General features: G+C 41.8%; 1 protein-coding gene across 2 annotated transcripts in view; it reads right to left on the bottom strand.

Moving 5' to 3' along the window:
• Positions 1-16,402, bottom strand: part of LOC147378887 (collagen alpha-6(VI) chain-like) — a 172,280-nt gene that overhangs the window by 87,521 nt on the left and 68,357 nt on the right. For both annotated transcript variants that reach the window (XM_086416185.1, XM_086416177.1), the window contains exons 8-11: positions 13,061-13,630; positions 6,158-6,501; positions 5,995-6,073; positions 719-873 (exon numbers count right to left, since the gene is read on the bottom strand). In XM_086416185.1, the coding sequence (XP_086272311.1) occupies positions 719-873; positions 5,995-6,073; positions 6,158-6,501; positions 13,061-13,630 (1,148 nt within the window). The remainder of the gene's footprint in view (positions 1-718; positions 874-5,994; positions 6,074-6,157; positions 6,502-13,060; positions 13,631-16,402) is intronic.

Here is a 16,402-nt window from a genome sequence, read left to right as displayed (position 1 = left end):
GTGAATTTTGGCATTTAGTATCTGCAAGGAATGTGAAAACTGGCTGACTGGGGGATCAGCCAAGTCACTCTTACAGCTCAGACACCCTTTGGTGGCATATTTATTGACTGCAATTTGGGCAGGATTATAGGTGCTATTTAGTTTCTTCTTCCTTCTTCTTTTTCTCTTGGCTACGCATATAAATTAAACATGCTTTCAGACATAGAAAAGAAACTTATGGTTACCAAAGGGGAGAGTTGTGGGGGAAGGATAATAAGGAATTTGGGATTAACATAAACATACTACTATATATAAAATAGATAACCAACAAGGACCTACTGTATAGCACAGGAAACTATAGTCAATACTTTATAATAACCTATAAGGGAAAAGGATTGGAAAAAGAATAGGTATATATATATATATCCATATATATATACACATTTATAACTTAATCACTTTGCTGTAACCTGAAATTAATACAATGTAAATAAACTATACTTTGATAAATAAATAGAGAACAATAACAAAAAGAAACATGCTTTGACATTGCTCTACAATACGACGATATGATGTTTCTTTCAAAACACCCCTTCATTTTGGCTTTTCACAAAATCAGAAAAGCCTGGTTCTACTCCCAAATGAATAAAATTAGTTCACATTCATAAGCCTAAATATGAACCCTATATACAAAACAAATAAAAAATTTAAACTCATGAGCCTTTTCTGAGTGACTCACCAGGTGCTTTGACAATTGGCTCCCAAGATCCCTGGTCCCAAGAGTGAGCTGCGTCCTGTACTCAAATCCTTTCCCAAATTCAATGTACAGAAGATCAGCCAGGTCGCTGGAACTGGTGGGTCCATCCAGAGCAACAGTGATGAGGGCATTCAGGCCTAGCCAACAGTCAACAGTTCTCCAGTTAAGCAGAGTAGGGCTCCTTTACGCTCTTTGCATAGGTATGAGAGTTGCCATTCCAGGAAGCCGGTTGCAAGAGGAACACTCATTTTACCCTCATTCACTCTCCCCAACCACACACTGTAAAACTGACAAGTGACAGAGTCATCACTAGTGAATGAAAGAATTTCCATTTTTCAAAACTAGAGTGGAGAATAATTTATATAATAAATTATAACAGATCCTTGAGGTCTCTGGTGACTTAAAGTAACATAGTGAGTTTAAAAGACTCCACAGAGAAAAGGGAAGCCTCCTACACTGGTGGTTGGAATGTAAATGCCGCCACTACAGAAACATTATGGAGGTTCTTCAAAAAACTATAAACAGAGCTATCACATGACCCAGCAATCCCATTCCTGGGCATATATCCAGACAAAACTATAAGTCAAAAAGATACATGCACCCCAATGTTCACAGCAGTACTCTTCACCATAGTCAAGACTTGGAAGCAAACTAAATATCCATCAAGAGACGAATGGATAAAGAAGGGGGATACATATCGTATATATATTACTCAGTCATAAAAGAAAGAATGAAATAATGCCATTTGCAGCTACATAAATGGACCTAGAGATTATGGTACTGAGAGAAGTCAGAAAGAGAAAGACAAATACCATATGATATCACTTATCTGTGGGATCTACACTGTGACACAAACGAACTTATTCACAAAACAAAACAGACTCTACGCTTGAGTCGTCACAAACACAGAAAACGAATTTATGGTCACCAGCGGGGAGAGGAGGCGGGAGGGATAAATTAGGACTTTGGGATTAGCAGACAAAACTACCATACGTAAAATAGACAACAAAGGCCTACTACACAGCACACGGAACTGTAGCCCGCACTCTGTAATGGACCACAGTGGGAAAGGATTTGAAAAGGACTGCACCTCCATATATCTGAATCACTTTGCACAACACCACAAACCAGCACATTGTAAGTCAACTATATTTAGTAGCAGCAATAAGGAATCCACAGAGCATACTAAAGCACAGAGGAATTCATATGTCAGGAAAGTAAGTATTCTTAATTTTTGCCACTTGAAAGGGAGGTCCTTGGAGCAGTAGTGGGGTCTTCATCTGGAAGCTTATCAGAAATGCAGAACTTCAGGCCCCATCCAGACCCGCAGAATCAGAATCTATATTTTAATAAAATCTCCAGGTGATTCACATTAAAGCTTGAGAAGCGTAACTCTAAATGACAATCTGGTTGGAATTACATGTACAAGAGACAGTTAAAGGTCTCTTGTAAGGCAATTAGAAGCAAATGTCATATAACCAACCAGAGCTGTGACTCATAGACTCTGGAAGTTTATAGATCAACATATTTCAAAGAGGACTTTTAGAGACTAAGAAAGTGTTGACTTATTTTATAAAGTAAGGACATTAAATGGTGATGGTACTAAGCCGGGCAATCATTAGGGTGGAGGTAACCATGCAACAACTGCGCTCTCATTTATTGATAGTTACTATGTGCCTAGATGTTGGCTAAGTGCTTTACATGCATTACCTTATTTTTAAGATATAAATACAACATTACAGGTAAGTGTGGTTACAGCTCTATTTTACAGATGAGCAAAGTTTTCATCCAACAGCACGACTTCAAAGCTTACACTCAAAGGACATTTTAATAACAAAAATGTACTAAAGACATAATAATAAAGGCCAGTCCTAAAGTTGGATAAATTCAGTTTTATGAAACATAACTATTTGGCATACCCTTTCTCACTTTATTAGGGATAGGTGAAGAATTCTTTGGATGAGACTTGAAAACCAGTGGATCAGAATAGATAAAGAATATTCCAAGGACGTGGCAGAGTCAAGAGTGCTTTCTTATAGAAGTTTCTATGTGATTTTGAGAGGAAAAGGAGAGTAAAGAGAACAGTTTCAGGGATACAGTGGGGAGGCTCAAGTTCTACAACAGCAAACAATGTGGTTGCTGACACGAAATAAAGGAAGAAATACCAAAGAATAGGGTGCCTAACCTGTCCTGGTTTGCCAGAATTCTCCTGGCTTGAGTGCTGACAGTCTCTGGTTTGTCTCAAGCAAACAAAGACAGGTCACTTCCAAGAGTGAGAATGATGGGGAGAAGCGGGATCGGGGCTGGGAGAGGCCACGAAGAGCGCCAGGTTCATCAACTCGTGTCTAATGATCAAAAGGAGGCGTGCCAGTGGGCCTATCTAGAAGGCGAAAAGATCTCACATCCGATATTTCTTGTAAGTTCCAAGAAAGGTAGAAGTTTAAGAGTTATGAGAACCACGGGGTTGTTGATTTGCAGGAAATATGCATGTAACTATAATTTGTAACTCAGGTTTGCCTGGTGGCTCAGATGGTAAAGCATGTGCCTGCAATGCTGGAGACCTGGGTTTGATCCCTGTGTCGGGAAGATCCCCTGGAGAAAGAAATGGCAACCCACTCCAGTACTCTTGCCTGGAAAATCCCATGAACAGAGGAGCCTGGCAGGTTATAGTCCATGGGGTTACAAAGAGTCAGACATGACTGAGTGATTTCACTTTCTTTCACTTTCATTTTTCTCAGGACAGAGGACTCCAATCCCGATCTTTCTGGACTCATCTGGTCCATATGATCTTAAACAGAGTGTTTTGAATTCTTAAAAAATGAATTAAGAAAAAGAAGCTTTCAAAAGTTGCGAGAATAAAGAATCACTGAGTAGATTCTAGAGTACTGGATTTTTTAAAGTGAAAAAACAGATTCAAACCCCAATTACATGTGTTGGTTATAAAGTGATATCCATCCCTGAGGATCCTTTTCTCCTGGTCTCCTCTTGTTCCACAGTGATGGCTCAGTTTACATGTACAGAGTCTGGGCCTCAAGTTAGAGAGGCTCTCCAGGGTGAACAGATCAAGGGCTCAGCATCAACTCAGCATCTATGTGAAATGTGGGAGTTCACAGCCCGAGGTGCTCTCTGTTCCAAGTGGGAGATATTCAACACCTTTCAAAGAACATTGTGACCCACACCCTTTTATCTTTCCCACTGAAAGGCTGTAGCTAGTGTGAGTCCTCCAACCTTTACCTCTTTTTCAAAGTTGTTGGGGCTATTTTGGGTCCTTTACATTTCCACATATATTTTGAACCATTTTTTTTTTTATATTAACAAATACCCTGCTTTGATTTTGATTGTGACTTAACTGAATCTATAGATCTGTTTGGAGAGAATTGACATTTAACCATATTCAGTCTTCTTTATCATTGTTTTAGTAATTTTCAGCAAATAGACAACTATATTTTGTTAAATATATACCTTGGCACTTCCTGTCATGTGTACATTACAAATGGCTTTTTAAATTTTGTTTTCCACTTTTTCACTGTCAGCATTTGGAAATACAGTTGATTTTGAATACTGGAAAAAGATTCTAAATTTCTGGGGATATTCAAAATCTAGCTTCTGAAGTTAAAACTCATTTACCAGTTTTCCTCAGGAGTTGGAAGAAAGAAGATCAGTCTTAGAAACCTGGGTGTTCCAAGAGAAACTTTCTGGAGAAAACTGTGATTTTGTCTGCAAAGGTACATCTCCCACAAAAGAAAAGCTGAAATTGAAAAAGCCTTTCCTATCCACCTTTCCTGATCTCAGTCTTCATTAATATTTCCTCTTCAGAACAAGAATAAAGGCCAAGACGATAGAATAAAGAGAAATAGCTTTAGTAAATACAATAAAAATAAAACCCTTACCCTTCAGCTGTGACTTCAGTGAACTTTGCAATCTGTTTACAATGGAGGAATAAGAACCAGTGAAAAGACAAAATCTAATGGTGGCTCAGTGGTAAAGAATCTGCCTGCAATGCAAGAGACATGAGAGACTCAGGTTCGATCCCCGAGTCGGGAAATCCCCTGGAGAAGGTAATGGCAAAGCATTCCAGTATTCTTGCCTGGAGAATCCCATGGACAGAGGAGCCTGGCAGGCTATAGTCCATGGGGTTGCAAAGAGTCAGACATGACTGAGTGATTAACACTTTCACTTTCAATCCACCTCTAATAGTTAACCAGAGAGACAGGTCAGATGCCCTCAAAGCAGAGCCTTAGATAGCCATTTAGATGCCCATGATTTATTGAGGAAGCACTCTCTGAAGAAGGGAACAAAGATAAGCGGGGTCAGGCTGGAGAAGGAGCTGAGCAAGACAGTGTTTCAGCTAAAGTCTAGCTTCAGCCTGATCCCGTGGGGAACTCCGGAGCCAGAGTTACACCACACAATTGGCATCCAAGTCTCTGCACTCCACCTGCTGCCCAAAGATGGGGACAGGGAGTAACCTTCCAGGCAAGGTTGGTGAAGGGCAGTTCCTCAGAGAGAGGGGGAACCTGTGAGTAACATGTGAGCAGCCAGTGCTCATAGCAGCTGGATGATGAGGGAGCCTGTCTGTAAGGGGGTCTGGGTGGGGTACCAGTAACATCCACTTACAAAAATCTGTTTCTATTCTTAGTCAAACCAAAACATGTGAGTGCATTTTCCTTCCACTGATCCATAGTTTAGTACAAATAGCCAATAAATCAGACTGAGCATTGGTTCCTAAAGCCAAAAGCCTGGTGCCAGAGCTTGAAAAACTCATTAACACCATAGTTGGTCAATCTGTCATCTGAGAGAAGGAACTGATTACGAAGTCCCAAGACATGAGTAAACTTGTCCACCAACGCTTGGAACTCTGAAAACTTTAAGAGTGTTAGAAGAAAATCGTCCAACCCTCTCATTCCTTAGTCAAGCAGAAACGTACATGGTTCACTTCTGCTGGCACTTAAGACATAGAAATATTAGATAGCATGGGGCAAGGGAGGCAGGAACATACTCCAGGAAAGCTTAGGAAGAAAAAATAAAGTAATACGAGAGAAAGGATAAGGCACTGCATTCAGTGCTATTTCATATGGGCAGGAGGGAAAAAGTAGATGCCAAAATGTTGTGAGAGCTTGCTTGCCCTCCCAAGTGCATTCAGAGTGGAGAGGCTGCAAATTAAGTGCTATCTGAGAGTCTGCAAATGTAAGAGCCAGGACTCAGTTTTGAGATTCAAAGTTCGCCAACACTCCTTTCCCAGCCCTCCCCACGCGTGGTACCTTCTTTTCTAAGTTCATCAGATTTTCGTTCAAGTTTTTCAACATCATCATCCAATCCATCTGAAAATAAGAGGGCCACCTAGGAGAGTATTCAAAAAAGAAAAATGAGTGAAAAGGAAGTCACTGCAACCAAAAACCAATAAATAAAATAAAACTAAGTTACCTTTCCCCGAGCAGCTGACTTATTCTGAAATGCATCCCACAGAGAACTCAAGTGGTTTGCGTTGAGAAGAGACGGTCCTTTAACTGTTAAATCCTTCAAGCTGTTCAGGATGTTTTCACTGTAGATCTCAAACTTGGGGGAATATTTTTCTGCAGCATTGGTCACTTGAAAAGCCACACTAACCTGAGTCTCCATGCCCACCTCACAGCTTACCCCATTGAGGGAGCTGATGACACGTAAGATGTCTTGAAGATAGGTTTCCATCCAGGACTGGCCTTCGAGCAAAGTCTGCCCATTCTGCTGAGTTGAGATGTCAAATCCCACCACAACGTCCACAAAGCAATCTAGGATTCAAGGGAAAAGCATATTGTATTAGAACAATAAAGAACTTCATTTGGCTTGTATGTCATGGTTGAATCATGAGACTTGGAATTCTTGTTTCCATCCCAGTTATAAAGCTGGAAAACAAGGAAGAGGATGTGAATAGTGCAAAGGCTCAGAATCACTCTTTAACAACCTAAAGTGGGGTTTTTTTTTCCCCCCAGCATCTATAAAATCTAGATGATTCTATAACAAAGGTCTGAAAGATCCCAATGTGTCCACTGAAGAAGCTATGAAGAGTCACTTAAATAGCTGAAACATGTTGTGGAAATGTTAATAGTCCAAAAGAGGAAATTCATTTCATGCTATGTATCAACTGAGGTCATTCAACAAATATTAAATTATAATTATAAGGGAAAAACATTTGAAAACAGAAAGTTGTTTAGAAAAATAAATTAAAAAAAGAAAAACCCCTAAAGGAATGATTTTGATGATTTAATCCCTGAACAGAAAACCACTGAATTACTAGAACACATTACTGCCTTCAAGGAAAACACTCTCTTGTGAAAAAACAAAGATGCCAAAATGTCATCACTGAGTGTTCCTAGGAACTGTCCTCTTGAAAAATGGAGTATTTTAACTTTTTACCTAGATTACTAAAATTACAAACTCTAGTAAATAAGTTCCTGGTGTTTATTTAACTAATTCAGATTGATGAATGAGTCCATGATAATGTGATCAAAGAAATGGAATTTGGGGAACAGTCCAGAGGGGGCAGTCATATGTCTAAATACAATCAGAGAGAGTGGATCATATAAGTCAAGTGGGCTGTCATGGAATGACCTTGCAGACTCTACAGAGATGTCTGCCCTCAAATCAAGAGCCCTTCAGAGCTAGCAAGAGGAGGCAGAGACGATTTTGGAAGTGGGCTAGGAAGAAGGCTAAAAGTGGATGGGAGTGGGAATCAAAAGGGGGTGAGGACTGGCTACCAAGGGCGGTAAAAACAAATAAACCAGGGTTCTGAGAATCTGACAACTAGCAGCGAGGAGCCCTGGAGTGGGGAGGCAGACTTTAGTTTCAGTACTGTACAGGTCACTACTGTGTTACTACTGAACCACTTCTGCCAGATCTCTTCACCTCTCTTCACCTCTCTATTTTCTTGTCTATAAAAATAAGAAGATTATATATTTCAAGATAAAAGTACAAAAGAACAGGGAAAAGAAAGGATTGGGCAAGACAGTAATGGTCTCCTGATTCCCTGCCAAACCCCAAAGCTGATTTTAATTATCTGACTTATAAAGAAAGTCCTTAATTGGAATTAATGATGGCAGAGTTTTAGTATTAAGAAACACTGTCCAACAAATGAACTTATTTAAGAAACAGACTCACAGACATAGAGAAAAAACTTATGATTGCCAAAGAGGGATGGGGATAGGGGAGAGACAAGTTGGATTAGTAGATACAAACTACCATATACATAAATAGAAAAGCAACAAAGCCCTACTGTGTAGCACAGGGAATTCTATTCAATATTTTATCATAAACCATAATGAAGAATAATATGAAAAAGAATATATATGTACAACTGAATCACTTTGCTGTACAACAGAAATTAAGACAGCATTATAAATTAACTCTACCTCAATAAAATTTTTTAAAAAAGAAAGAAATATGGTCAAGATAGTAGGGTATATTAATAAGATTAGAAGACAGATTCTGGAGAAAACACTTATTTTAAGCACAAAGTTGGGCTGTTGGTTATTAGCTGGGATGAGAGAAAAATTTTGTTGGAGATTTAAAAGAAGGGGATATCTTAGATGAAAAAAAGAGAAAGAAAGATCTAGAAAATATAATTAGGTAAGTGAAGTAAAAGTGAAAGTCATTCAGTCATGTCCGACTCTTTGCGACCCCATGGACTATACAGTCCATGGAATTCTCCAGGCCAGAATACTGGAGTCGGTAGCCTTTCCCTTCTCCAGGGGATCTTCCCAACCCAGGGATCAAACCCAGGTCTCTGCTTTGCAGGCAGATTCTTTACCAGCTGAGCCACCAGGGACGCCCACAGTTAGGTAAAGACCTAGTTTGTATACCTCCAAGACCTGCTATCCGCACACACACCCAGGAGCTGGACACTTGTCCCCTGGAGATCCCCGGCGGCACCACTGCCGGCTCTCCCACACAGTGTGTCTTGGGCAGGGTTTGACACCGCCTCCCTGCAGTAGGTCTTCAGTGACTGGTCTAACCCATGTCCAACCCAACTGAACTCATGAGAGCTCTGGCACCTTCCACCACTTCAGCCACAGATTCAACACACTGCCGCTCCTGTGTCTGACTTTCCAAAGGGCTGGATAACACAGTTCTGTAGTGTGGGAGAGCAGCTCTCCATGGGGGTGAACTGTGGCCAGTGAAAGGCAGAAGGTGGGAAAAAACCAATAGATAAGCGGCTCTTCTTCCCCCGATTGGCTGGTCTGTGCAGTGTTTCCGGGCTTCCCGGGTGACCTTCTGCAGGACCAGAGTACCAATGATGCCTTCTCAGAAGCTGTAGTGAGCTTGGTAACACACAGCTCATATTTACTTTCTTCTTTCTTGTATCACTCATTCTTGCTTCCCCGGGACTGTACTCCCACTGGAGTACTACCACATAAACTGTGGTTCAAGCTCTGCTTCCTAGAGAACCCCAGTAAGACAGGGACCTAGAGATCCTTATCAAGAAAAGTTGGAAATGACCATCAATTTTTTCTTATATTTCCCATATTCCTTGAGTCAGTTCCTGAAGGTGTGTCTACTTCATCCTTATCAGACTGGCCTTTGGTTGAATGTCCTTTTTGACTCATCTTCCTTGATGTGAAAGACGAGAGGTACTCTCGACTCTTTTGCTACCTAGTCATGGCTCCATGCCAGAAAAGGCAGCAGGTCCATATCCTGAAAACTGCTGGGGGCCTCCTCTGGGTGGTTAGAACAGGCAGACTCCAAGAAAAATCAGGAGATTAGCATGGATAAAGATAAGAAAACAGAGTTCAGTTTAGTTGCTTAGGGGAATTTGGTGTATATTGAGGCAGTAAATTGAAATATAGCTCTGAACTGCTAAACGATTAAAGTTGCTGAGCCAAGGAACTCTTGGCAAACTGTCCTTTTGTGAACTTAACTACTCTATCAGTCCATGCACCTGGACTTATAAAATCACTTCAAGATACCTTTGGCAATACGCTATGAGAGTTACTAAGACTCACTGAATATTTACACGAGCTTGTTCTCATGCGTTCCTCATGTGTCCCTATGACACACAGAATAAGCAGAAATGCTTCTAATACTCATTTTGCAGAAGAAGATGCTGTGGCCTAGAGAGGCTTGCCCGAGGTCTCACGGTTGCTATTGTGGCTCTCGCATGTGGGAATGAGATCCAGGCCTGTCTGGAGTCCCTGCACTGAACGACCTTATTTTCATCACCTCCTGGGTGGCCAGTGATGCTAGGTCATGCAGGTTTCAAGTGCTATATTATGCTGCTGGAAGGGACAGCCTAGCAGGGAGTGGCTTCTTTACATAGCAGAAGCTTTTGAGATATAAACCCATGATGTCTTAGTAAGTTCCAGCACTTCATAGTTGAAGCACAATATTTATAACATGAACACCAGATAACCTAGACAGCCACTATATCAACAAATTTAACAATCCACAAATGTGTTGGAATCAGACAGACATAGAAGTTTGCTTAGTTTGTTGCCTTCCGTATAATCTGGGCTGGGCTTCCAATATTCCTTGGAGCTCCCTTTTCCTCATTTGTAAATGGGAATGAAAATACAAACAGAGAGTTTGGGAGTTTAATGAGATAATGCATTTACAATATTTGAAAATGCTTGACCCTCCATAGAGGCACAAGAAATACTGATGTTTCCCTCATATCTCCATGCAGCTAACCATCCTTTCCCATAAACTAAATCCTAAGTACAATCAGAGAAACAGAAATAATTTAACTGCACAAATGAGAAAACTAAGAAAGGCTAGTGACCACTCCAAAGTGGTGCATGTTTTAATAAGAAGCAAAGCTGGATGTTCAGGCTCTGAATCTGGTTTCTTTTGAGACACATCAAGCTACTGTCTGATTCCCCTTGATTTGAGAGCTTATTTTCAAGAGGAGCTGGTATCCTCCACCGTGTTTGCACAGCTTTATCATTCCAACCTCATTAGTCCTCAGACCACAGCTTGGCCACAAAGGCCTCACACATTCTTGTTTGTTACAGTAATCACTTGAATTATCTTTAAAGTGTACTTTTCTTATTTATTTATACATTCATGACTTCTGTTTTGACTTTCCACTTGGCTTTCTTTCACCCTATTAAGGACAGATTAAATAGTTCCAAGATCATTTTCAGCCTGATGTGAATAAATGGAAATGGGCATTTCATGTGAAACAGGAAATTCATGTGGAAGGTTTGGCTGAGGTCACCAGGCACATTACAAAGTATGGGAGGAAAGTGGGGTGCAATTTACATAGACAGTCCTGACCAATGGCAGGACTCTTAAACTTTGGTTCACACACTGGGCCTTATGGAAGGTTTGTGCTTAGAGCCCAGAAGACTTATGGAGGGGACAGTTGGTGTGCCATGAGTCTCTGCCCACAAGTGCATGTACACACACACACACACACACACACAGACACACAAAGAGAGGAGATAATGTTCTCTTTAAGTGAAGAGAGAAGCACTCTGAGATGCAACCTGGAGATGATACGGTCAAGAAGTTCTAAAGAGTGAGACATGATGTAATGTTGCCTTCTATAAAGGAGAGGCACCCACACTGGAACACCGACACTGAGGGGCTGGAACTTCCAGAGTTTCCTGGGGAAACTGACACATAATTGTTTCCCATGGAGTTGATACTGCTGCACATAGAAAGAGCTGTGTTGGGCTTCTCTGGTCTCCCATCCAAGAAAGCTGCCTGGAGGGGCAAAGAGATAGCAGCAGATAAAGCGGGCTGCTGCTGCTAAGTCACTTCAGTTGTGTCCGACTCTGTGTGACCCCATAGACGGCAGCCCATCAGGCTCCTCTGTCCCTGGGATTCTCTAGGCAAGAACACTGGAGTGGGTTGCCATTTCCTTCTCCAATGCATGAAAGTGAAAAGTGAAAGTGAAGTCACTCAGTCGTGTCCGACTCTTAGTGACCGCATGGACTGCAGCCTACCAGGCTCCTCCATCCATGGGATTTTCCAGGCAAGAGTACTGGAGTGGGTTGCCATTGCCTTCTCCAAGATAAAGCGGGAGGCATCCCTAGATGCCCCGAAGATGAGGAAGGCATAAGGGAACAGCTGGAATTGAGAGATGCTCACTTTCCTCAAGGGACAGATGCCTCTGACAAATGTGCAGAAGGGGAAGTCTTTGAAGCAGTCATGAGTGGGCCCAGTTTACACAAGGGTTGCTGAGAAAATGGAGTTCTGAAAAGTACCATCAAGTGAAGAACTTTCCTGATCCTCTTTGGCCCATCTCCCTTGGCCAGCCCATGCTGGAGAGGTTGGACACCATGATCAATAAGGAGATGGCAAGGCCTGGGAGGAGGCGGCATCACGGGAGGTGGGGGATGAGAGCTAAAATGCCGACCAGCTAAAATGGTCGTGGTGATTGGCCTGCAGCAGGGAAAGCACAGTGAACTTGACTGAGTGTGGAGTCTGAAGAGTTATCCAAGGATGGACATATTCATCACCAAGAAGAGGGCCACTTACTTCTTTAAAGTGGCTGGGGGCAAGGCAAGAGGTGACCCCATGAATGAATCGAATGGGTCGATGGTAGACAGAAGTGCAGTGACTTGAGGACGACAGCCCAGGTGTCACGTTTATTCAAAGTAATGTTAAATATGCATTTCTCATTTCATTTGAACTAGACGCTTTGTGGTTTATTTTTACAGATGAGAAAATTAAACTTAGGAGAGTTAAGCCACTTGTGCAGGAAAAAGTGGCTATTAAATGGGCATTTATAGTCCGCCAACCACTCATCTCCAGAGCTGCCTCTTAACAACTGTGTAGCCTTCCTCTCCCTGGTGGAAATCTAGGCTTACTCTTTACCATAGATAGTTATACAGAATCACAGCCAACCCAGTGGGGACTTTTATAAAAATAGAAAGTTATTTCTCCTTCAAGACCTTTTCTTCCATCTGTTGGAAAAAAATGTCAAAATGTGCTAATTTTTAAGAAAATATTTACCAACTTCTGTGTTGAAGTTTCATATTAACACTCTAAACTCTAAGATACTCCCTCACTACCTGTGGCAGCAGTTGGCAGCCCCACTGCTAGGCAACCCAAATCTGTCAAATAGTTTGTTTTCGGGGAACACATTCTTCAGCCTCTGAAACCACCCAGAGTGTAAACAGGCCTTGTCCTCACACCTTCAGAAGGTGAGGCATTCCCATCACAAAGAGGGCATACTCTCCCAGGAGAGGAAAACTGACAAGAGGCTCATCCTGTGTCTCAATCTACAAGGGACAGAAAACACTTGATAACTGTGAAAGGTTCCATTTGAAATCAACAGGCACAAATCTGCATTCTCCCCGCAGCCCCAGAGAAGGCAGAGACCCTAGGGACCTGTTGGATACTCACTGCTGTCACCCCGGGGGGAACAGATGTTACGAACAATCCTCTTCTTGACCTTCTTCAGTTCGTCAAAGTTGTGAACTGTCAGCTTCTTATTGGCGGTCCCGGTGATCTGAACGAGCTGCTGGTCATCCACATCCCCGATGCCCACGGAGTAAATGTCGATGCCTTTGTGTCTCAGCTCTTCGGCAGCCTGAGCCACCTCGTCTTGGGACTGGCCGTCCGTGAGGACCAGCAGCACCTGGGGGGTACCTGCGTGGATCCGGCTGCCCATGTCCGGCCGGAAGTAGTGCCCCACCTGCCGGAGGGCGGCACCGATGTGGGTGTATCCAAAGATCTGCTTGATGTTTTCAATCTGAAATGAGATCTCCTCCTTGCTGATGAACATTCCCAGGGGGAACTCTGGCTGGTAAGTGTGGCTGAATTGGGCAGCTCCTATACGCACTCTGTTGTTACTGATATCAAAGTCTTGAATGACAGATGCCAAGAATTCCTTCATCTTCCTAAAGTCATCTGGATGAATGCTATTTGAACCATCCATGAGGAACACGAGATCGACTTTTTCAATTTCACAGTCTACAAAGAACACAACAAAATCAGATTGTTATTCTTTCTCTAACTGAGCAGGGGAAGTCAAATGAACAAGACTGGAAGCTGACTGTGGCTTACATCATGAACTCATTATTGCAAAACTAAACTTAAATTGAAGAAAATAGGGAAAACCACTAGACCATTCAGGTATGACCTAAATCAAATCCCTTATGATTAGATTAGATTAGATTAGATCTGATACACAGAGTGCCTAAAGAACTATGGATGGAGGTTTGTAACACTGTATAGGTGGCCATGGTCAAAACCATCCTCAAGAAGAAAAAATGGTTGAAGCAAAAACTGGAATCAAGATTGCCAGGAGAAATAGCAATAACTTCAGATATGCAGATGACACCACCCTCATAGCAGAAAGCAAAAAGGAACTAAACAGCCTTTTCATGAAAGTGAAAGAGGAGAGTGAAAAAGTTGACTTAAAACTCAACATTCAAAAAACGAAGATCATGGCATCTGCTCCCATCACTTCATGGTAAATAGATGGGGAAACAATGGGAAATGTGACAGACTTTATTTTCTTGGGCTCAAAAATTACTGCAGATGGTAACTGCAGCCATGAAATTAAAAGATGTTTGCTCCTTGGAAGGAAAGTTATGACCAACCTAGACAGCATATTAAAAGGCAGAAACACTACTTGGCCAACAAAGGTCCCTCTAGTCAAGGCTATGGTTTTTCCTGTGGTCATGTATGCATGTGGGAGTTGGACTGTGAAGAAAGCTGAGCACTGAAGAATTGATGCTTTTGAACTGTGGTGCTGGAGAAGACTTTGAGGAGTCCCTTGGACTACAAGGTGGTCAGACCAGTCAATCCTAAATGACATCAGTCCTGAATATTCATTGGAAGGACTGATGTTATGGATGAAACTCCAATATTTTGGCCACCTGATGCGAAGAACTGACTCATTTGGAAAGACCCTGATGTTGGGAAGGATTGAAGGCAGGAGGAGAAGGGGATGGCAGAGGATGAGATAGTTGGATGTCAGCACCAATTTGACCGACATGAGTTTGACTAGACTCTGGGAGTTGGTGATGGACAGGGAAGCCTGGCATGCTGCAGTCCATGGGGTTGCAAAGAGTTGGACACGACTCAGCAGCTGAATTGAACTGATAGGGAAATGCTATTTCTGAAGGTGGTGTTTTAGCTTATGCCACCCTGTGGTCCCATTAATTGGAAAGAAAACAGAGACACACAACCCTGCCATAGGGTCAGTGTGAGGCATAGTCCCACATCCTTTTAGGCTTCTCTTTTCTGTCTGGCTTCACACCATTTTCTTTTCTGAGATGCTGGCGAACTGGGGGTGATGTGACAGAAAATGAGCTCTCACCTGCAATCTAGGCTTGACTTCCAGAAAGCCCAGTGACAGTGGTAGCATAACAAGAAAAATAAATGACACATCCATCTAGGGATGCGAACAAACAGACAGATGGTCTTTATTATTGACTTGGCCTTGCTGGCCAGTTGAGTCAATAAGCACTTTTCTCGTTTCCGGCAAATTGAGTTTTAAGACACAAGACTTCAAGCCTCTATCTAGTCTCTTTGTCTCCTAACCAGCCCGCTTTCTGGTGCATACAGGCAAAAATGTCGACTTGAGAGAAGTGATTTTGAACAATTCACGATGGTTTAGTGCACTATGCTGCCCTTGTCTTATCACAGCAAATTAACAAAAAGAATGTGAAAGGCCATTGCCAGTGAGTGAGTTATGCTTGGCTCATGCTCATGTGTGTTCTTCAGCCTTCTGGAAAGCATTAAAATTTCCTTGAATTCCCCATAGAGCTCATCACTGACCTAACATTATTAATTCTCATTTTAGCCTCAGAAAAGATGAAAGATATCTTGAGATTTCTGTAACTGAGATAAACAAGGTAGAGATAAACTATCGGGTGAATAGATCCTTCAGGAACTGGTTAGTTCATTAAATGCCTTTGTTTCAGATTCAAATAAAGGAAATGAACTTTCTTTGTGCCCAAGGGAGAACATTCAATATAAAAATTCAGTTTCGACTTCTACAGTGGACTTGAAAAGGTCAGACTGAATTTAAGACATTGGCCAGTAGAAGGTAAGAGACTCATCCCAGCTTTTGTTGAGATCCAGATGGATTTTGTTAGTTTTGTGAACGAAAAAGATAGTAGCTGTAGTCTCAGGAGGCATAGCATATGAAAAACAGGAAAGTTAAATAATTTTTAAAAGGAACTGCACCAAGATATTGAAATCCTAGGTTAATATTAACTCTCTTAACAAAAATACTTGGTATTTTTAGTAAAACACATCCTAATAAAAATACTAAGGAGTTTTAAAAGACCATAATCTCCCTTTGATAAGAAACCATAAATTGGCAGCTGAACACATGAATGAATGAATACATACATGGATGTGGCAGTGCAATTTCGAGCTGCCAGAACAGAAACATAGCACCTAGGGCAGAAGTCCTGTATGCTCTCTGCTCCGGAAACATCTGAGGCTAAAACTGGGTGTTTAGCACTGGGCTCCATGTTTCAAATGAGCCTGTGCCGTAACAGAAACATGCGAAGGCACAGGGAACTTCCGGACTGGAGGAGACAGGACTCCAGCCAGTGGTTCTGAGCACGAGAGGGACTTGATTTCTTGTGTAAACAGAAAGAAGAACTTTCTTTCTGAAAGTGGCGTGCAAAAACCCATTTGTGTTCCAATAAATACAGTCTGTTCAAAAAATGGTGAATTTTGTTGGTTATTCATTTTAAATATAGCAGGACCTATTGTGTAGCA

Source organism: Bos grunniens, chromosome 1, assembly GCF_055505025.1.
Source record: "Bos grunniens cultivar Pamir isolate PY7600 chromosome 1, Bosgru_T2T1.0, whole genome shotgun sequence".
Taxonomy (NCBI): Eukaryota; Metazoa; Chordata; class Mammalia; order Artiodactyla; family Bovidae; genus Bos; species Bos grunniens.
The sequence above is the reverse complement of the archived record's forward strand: the minus strand, read 5'-3'. Positions and strand labels throughout refer to the sequence as shown.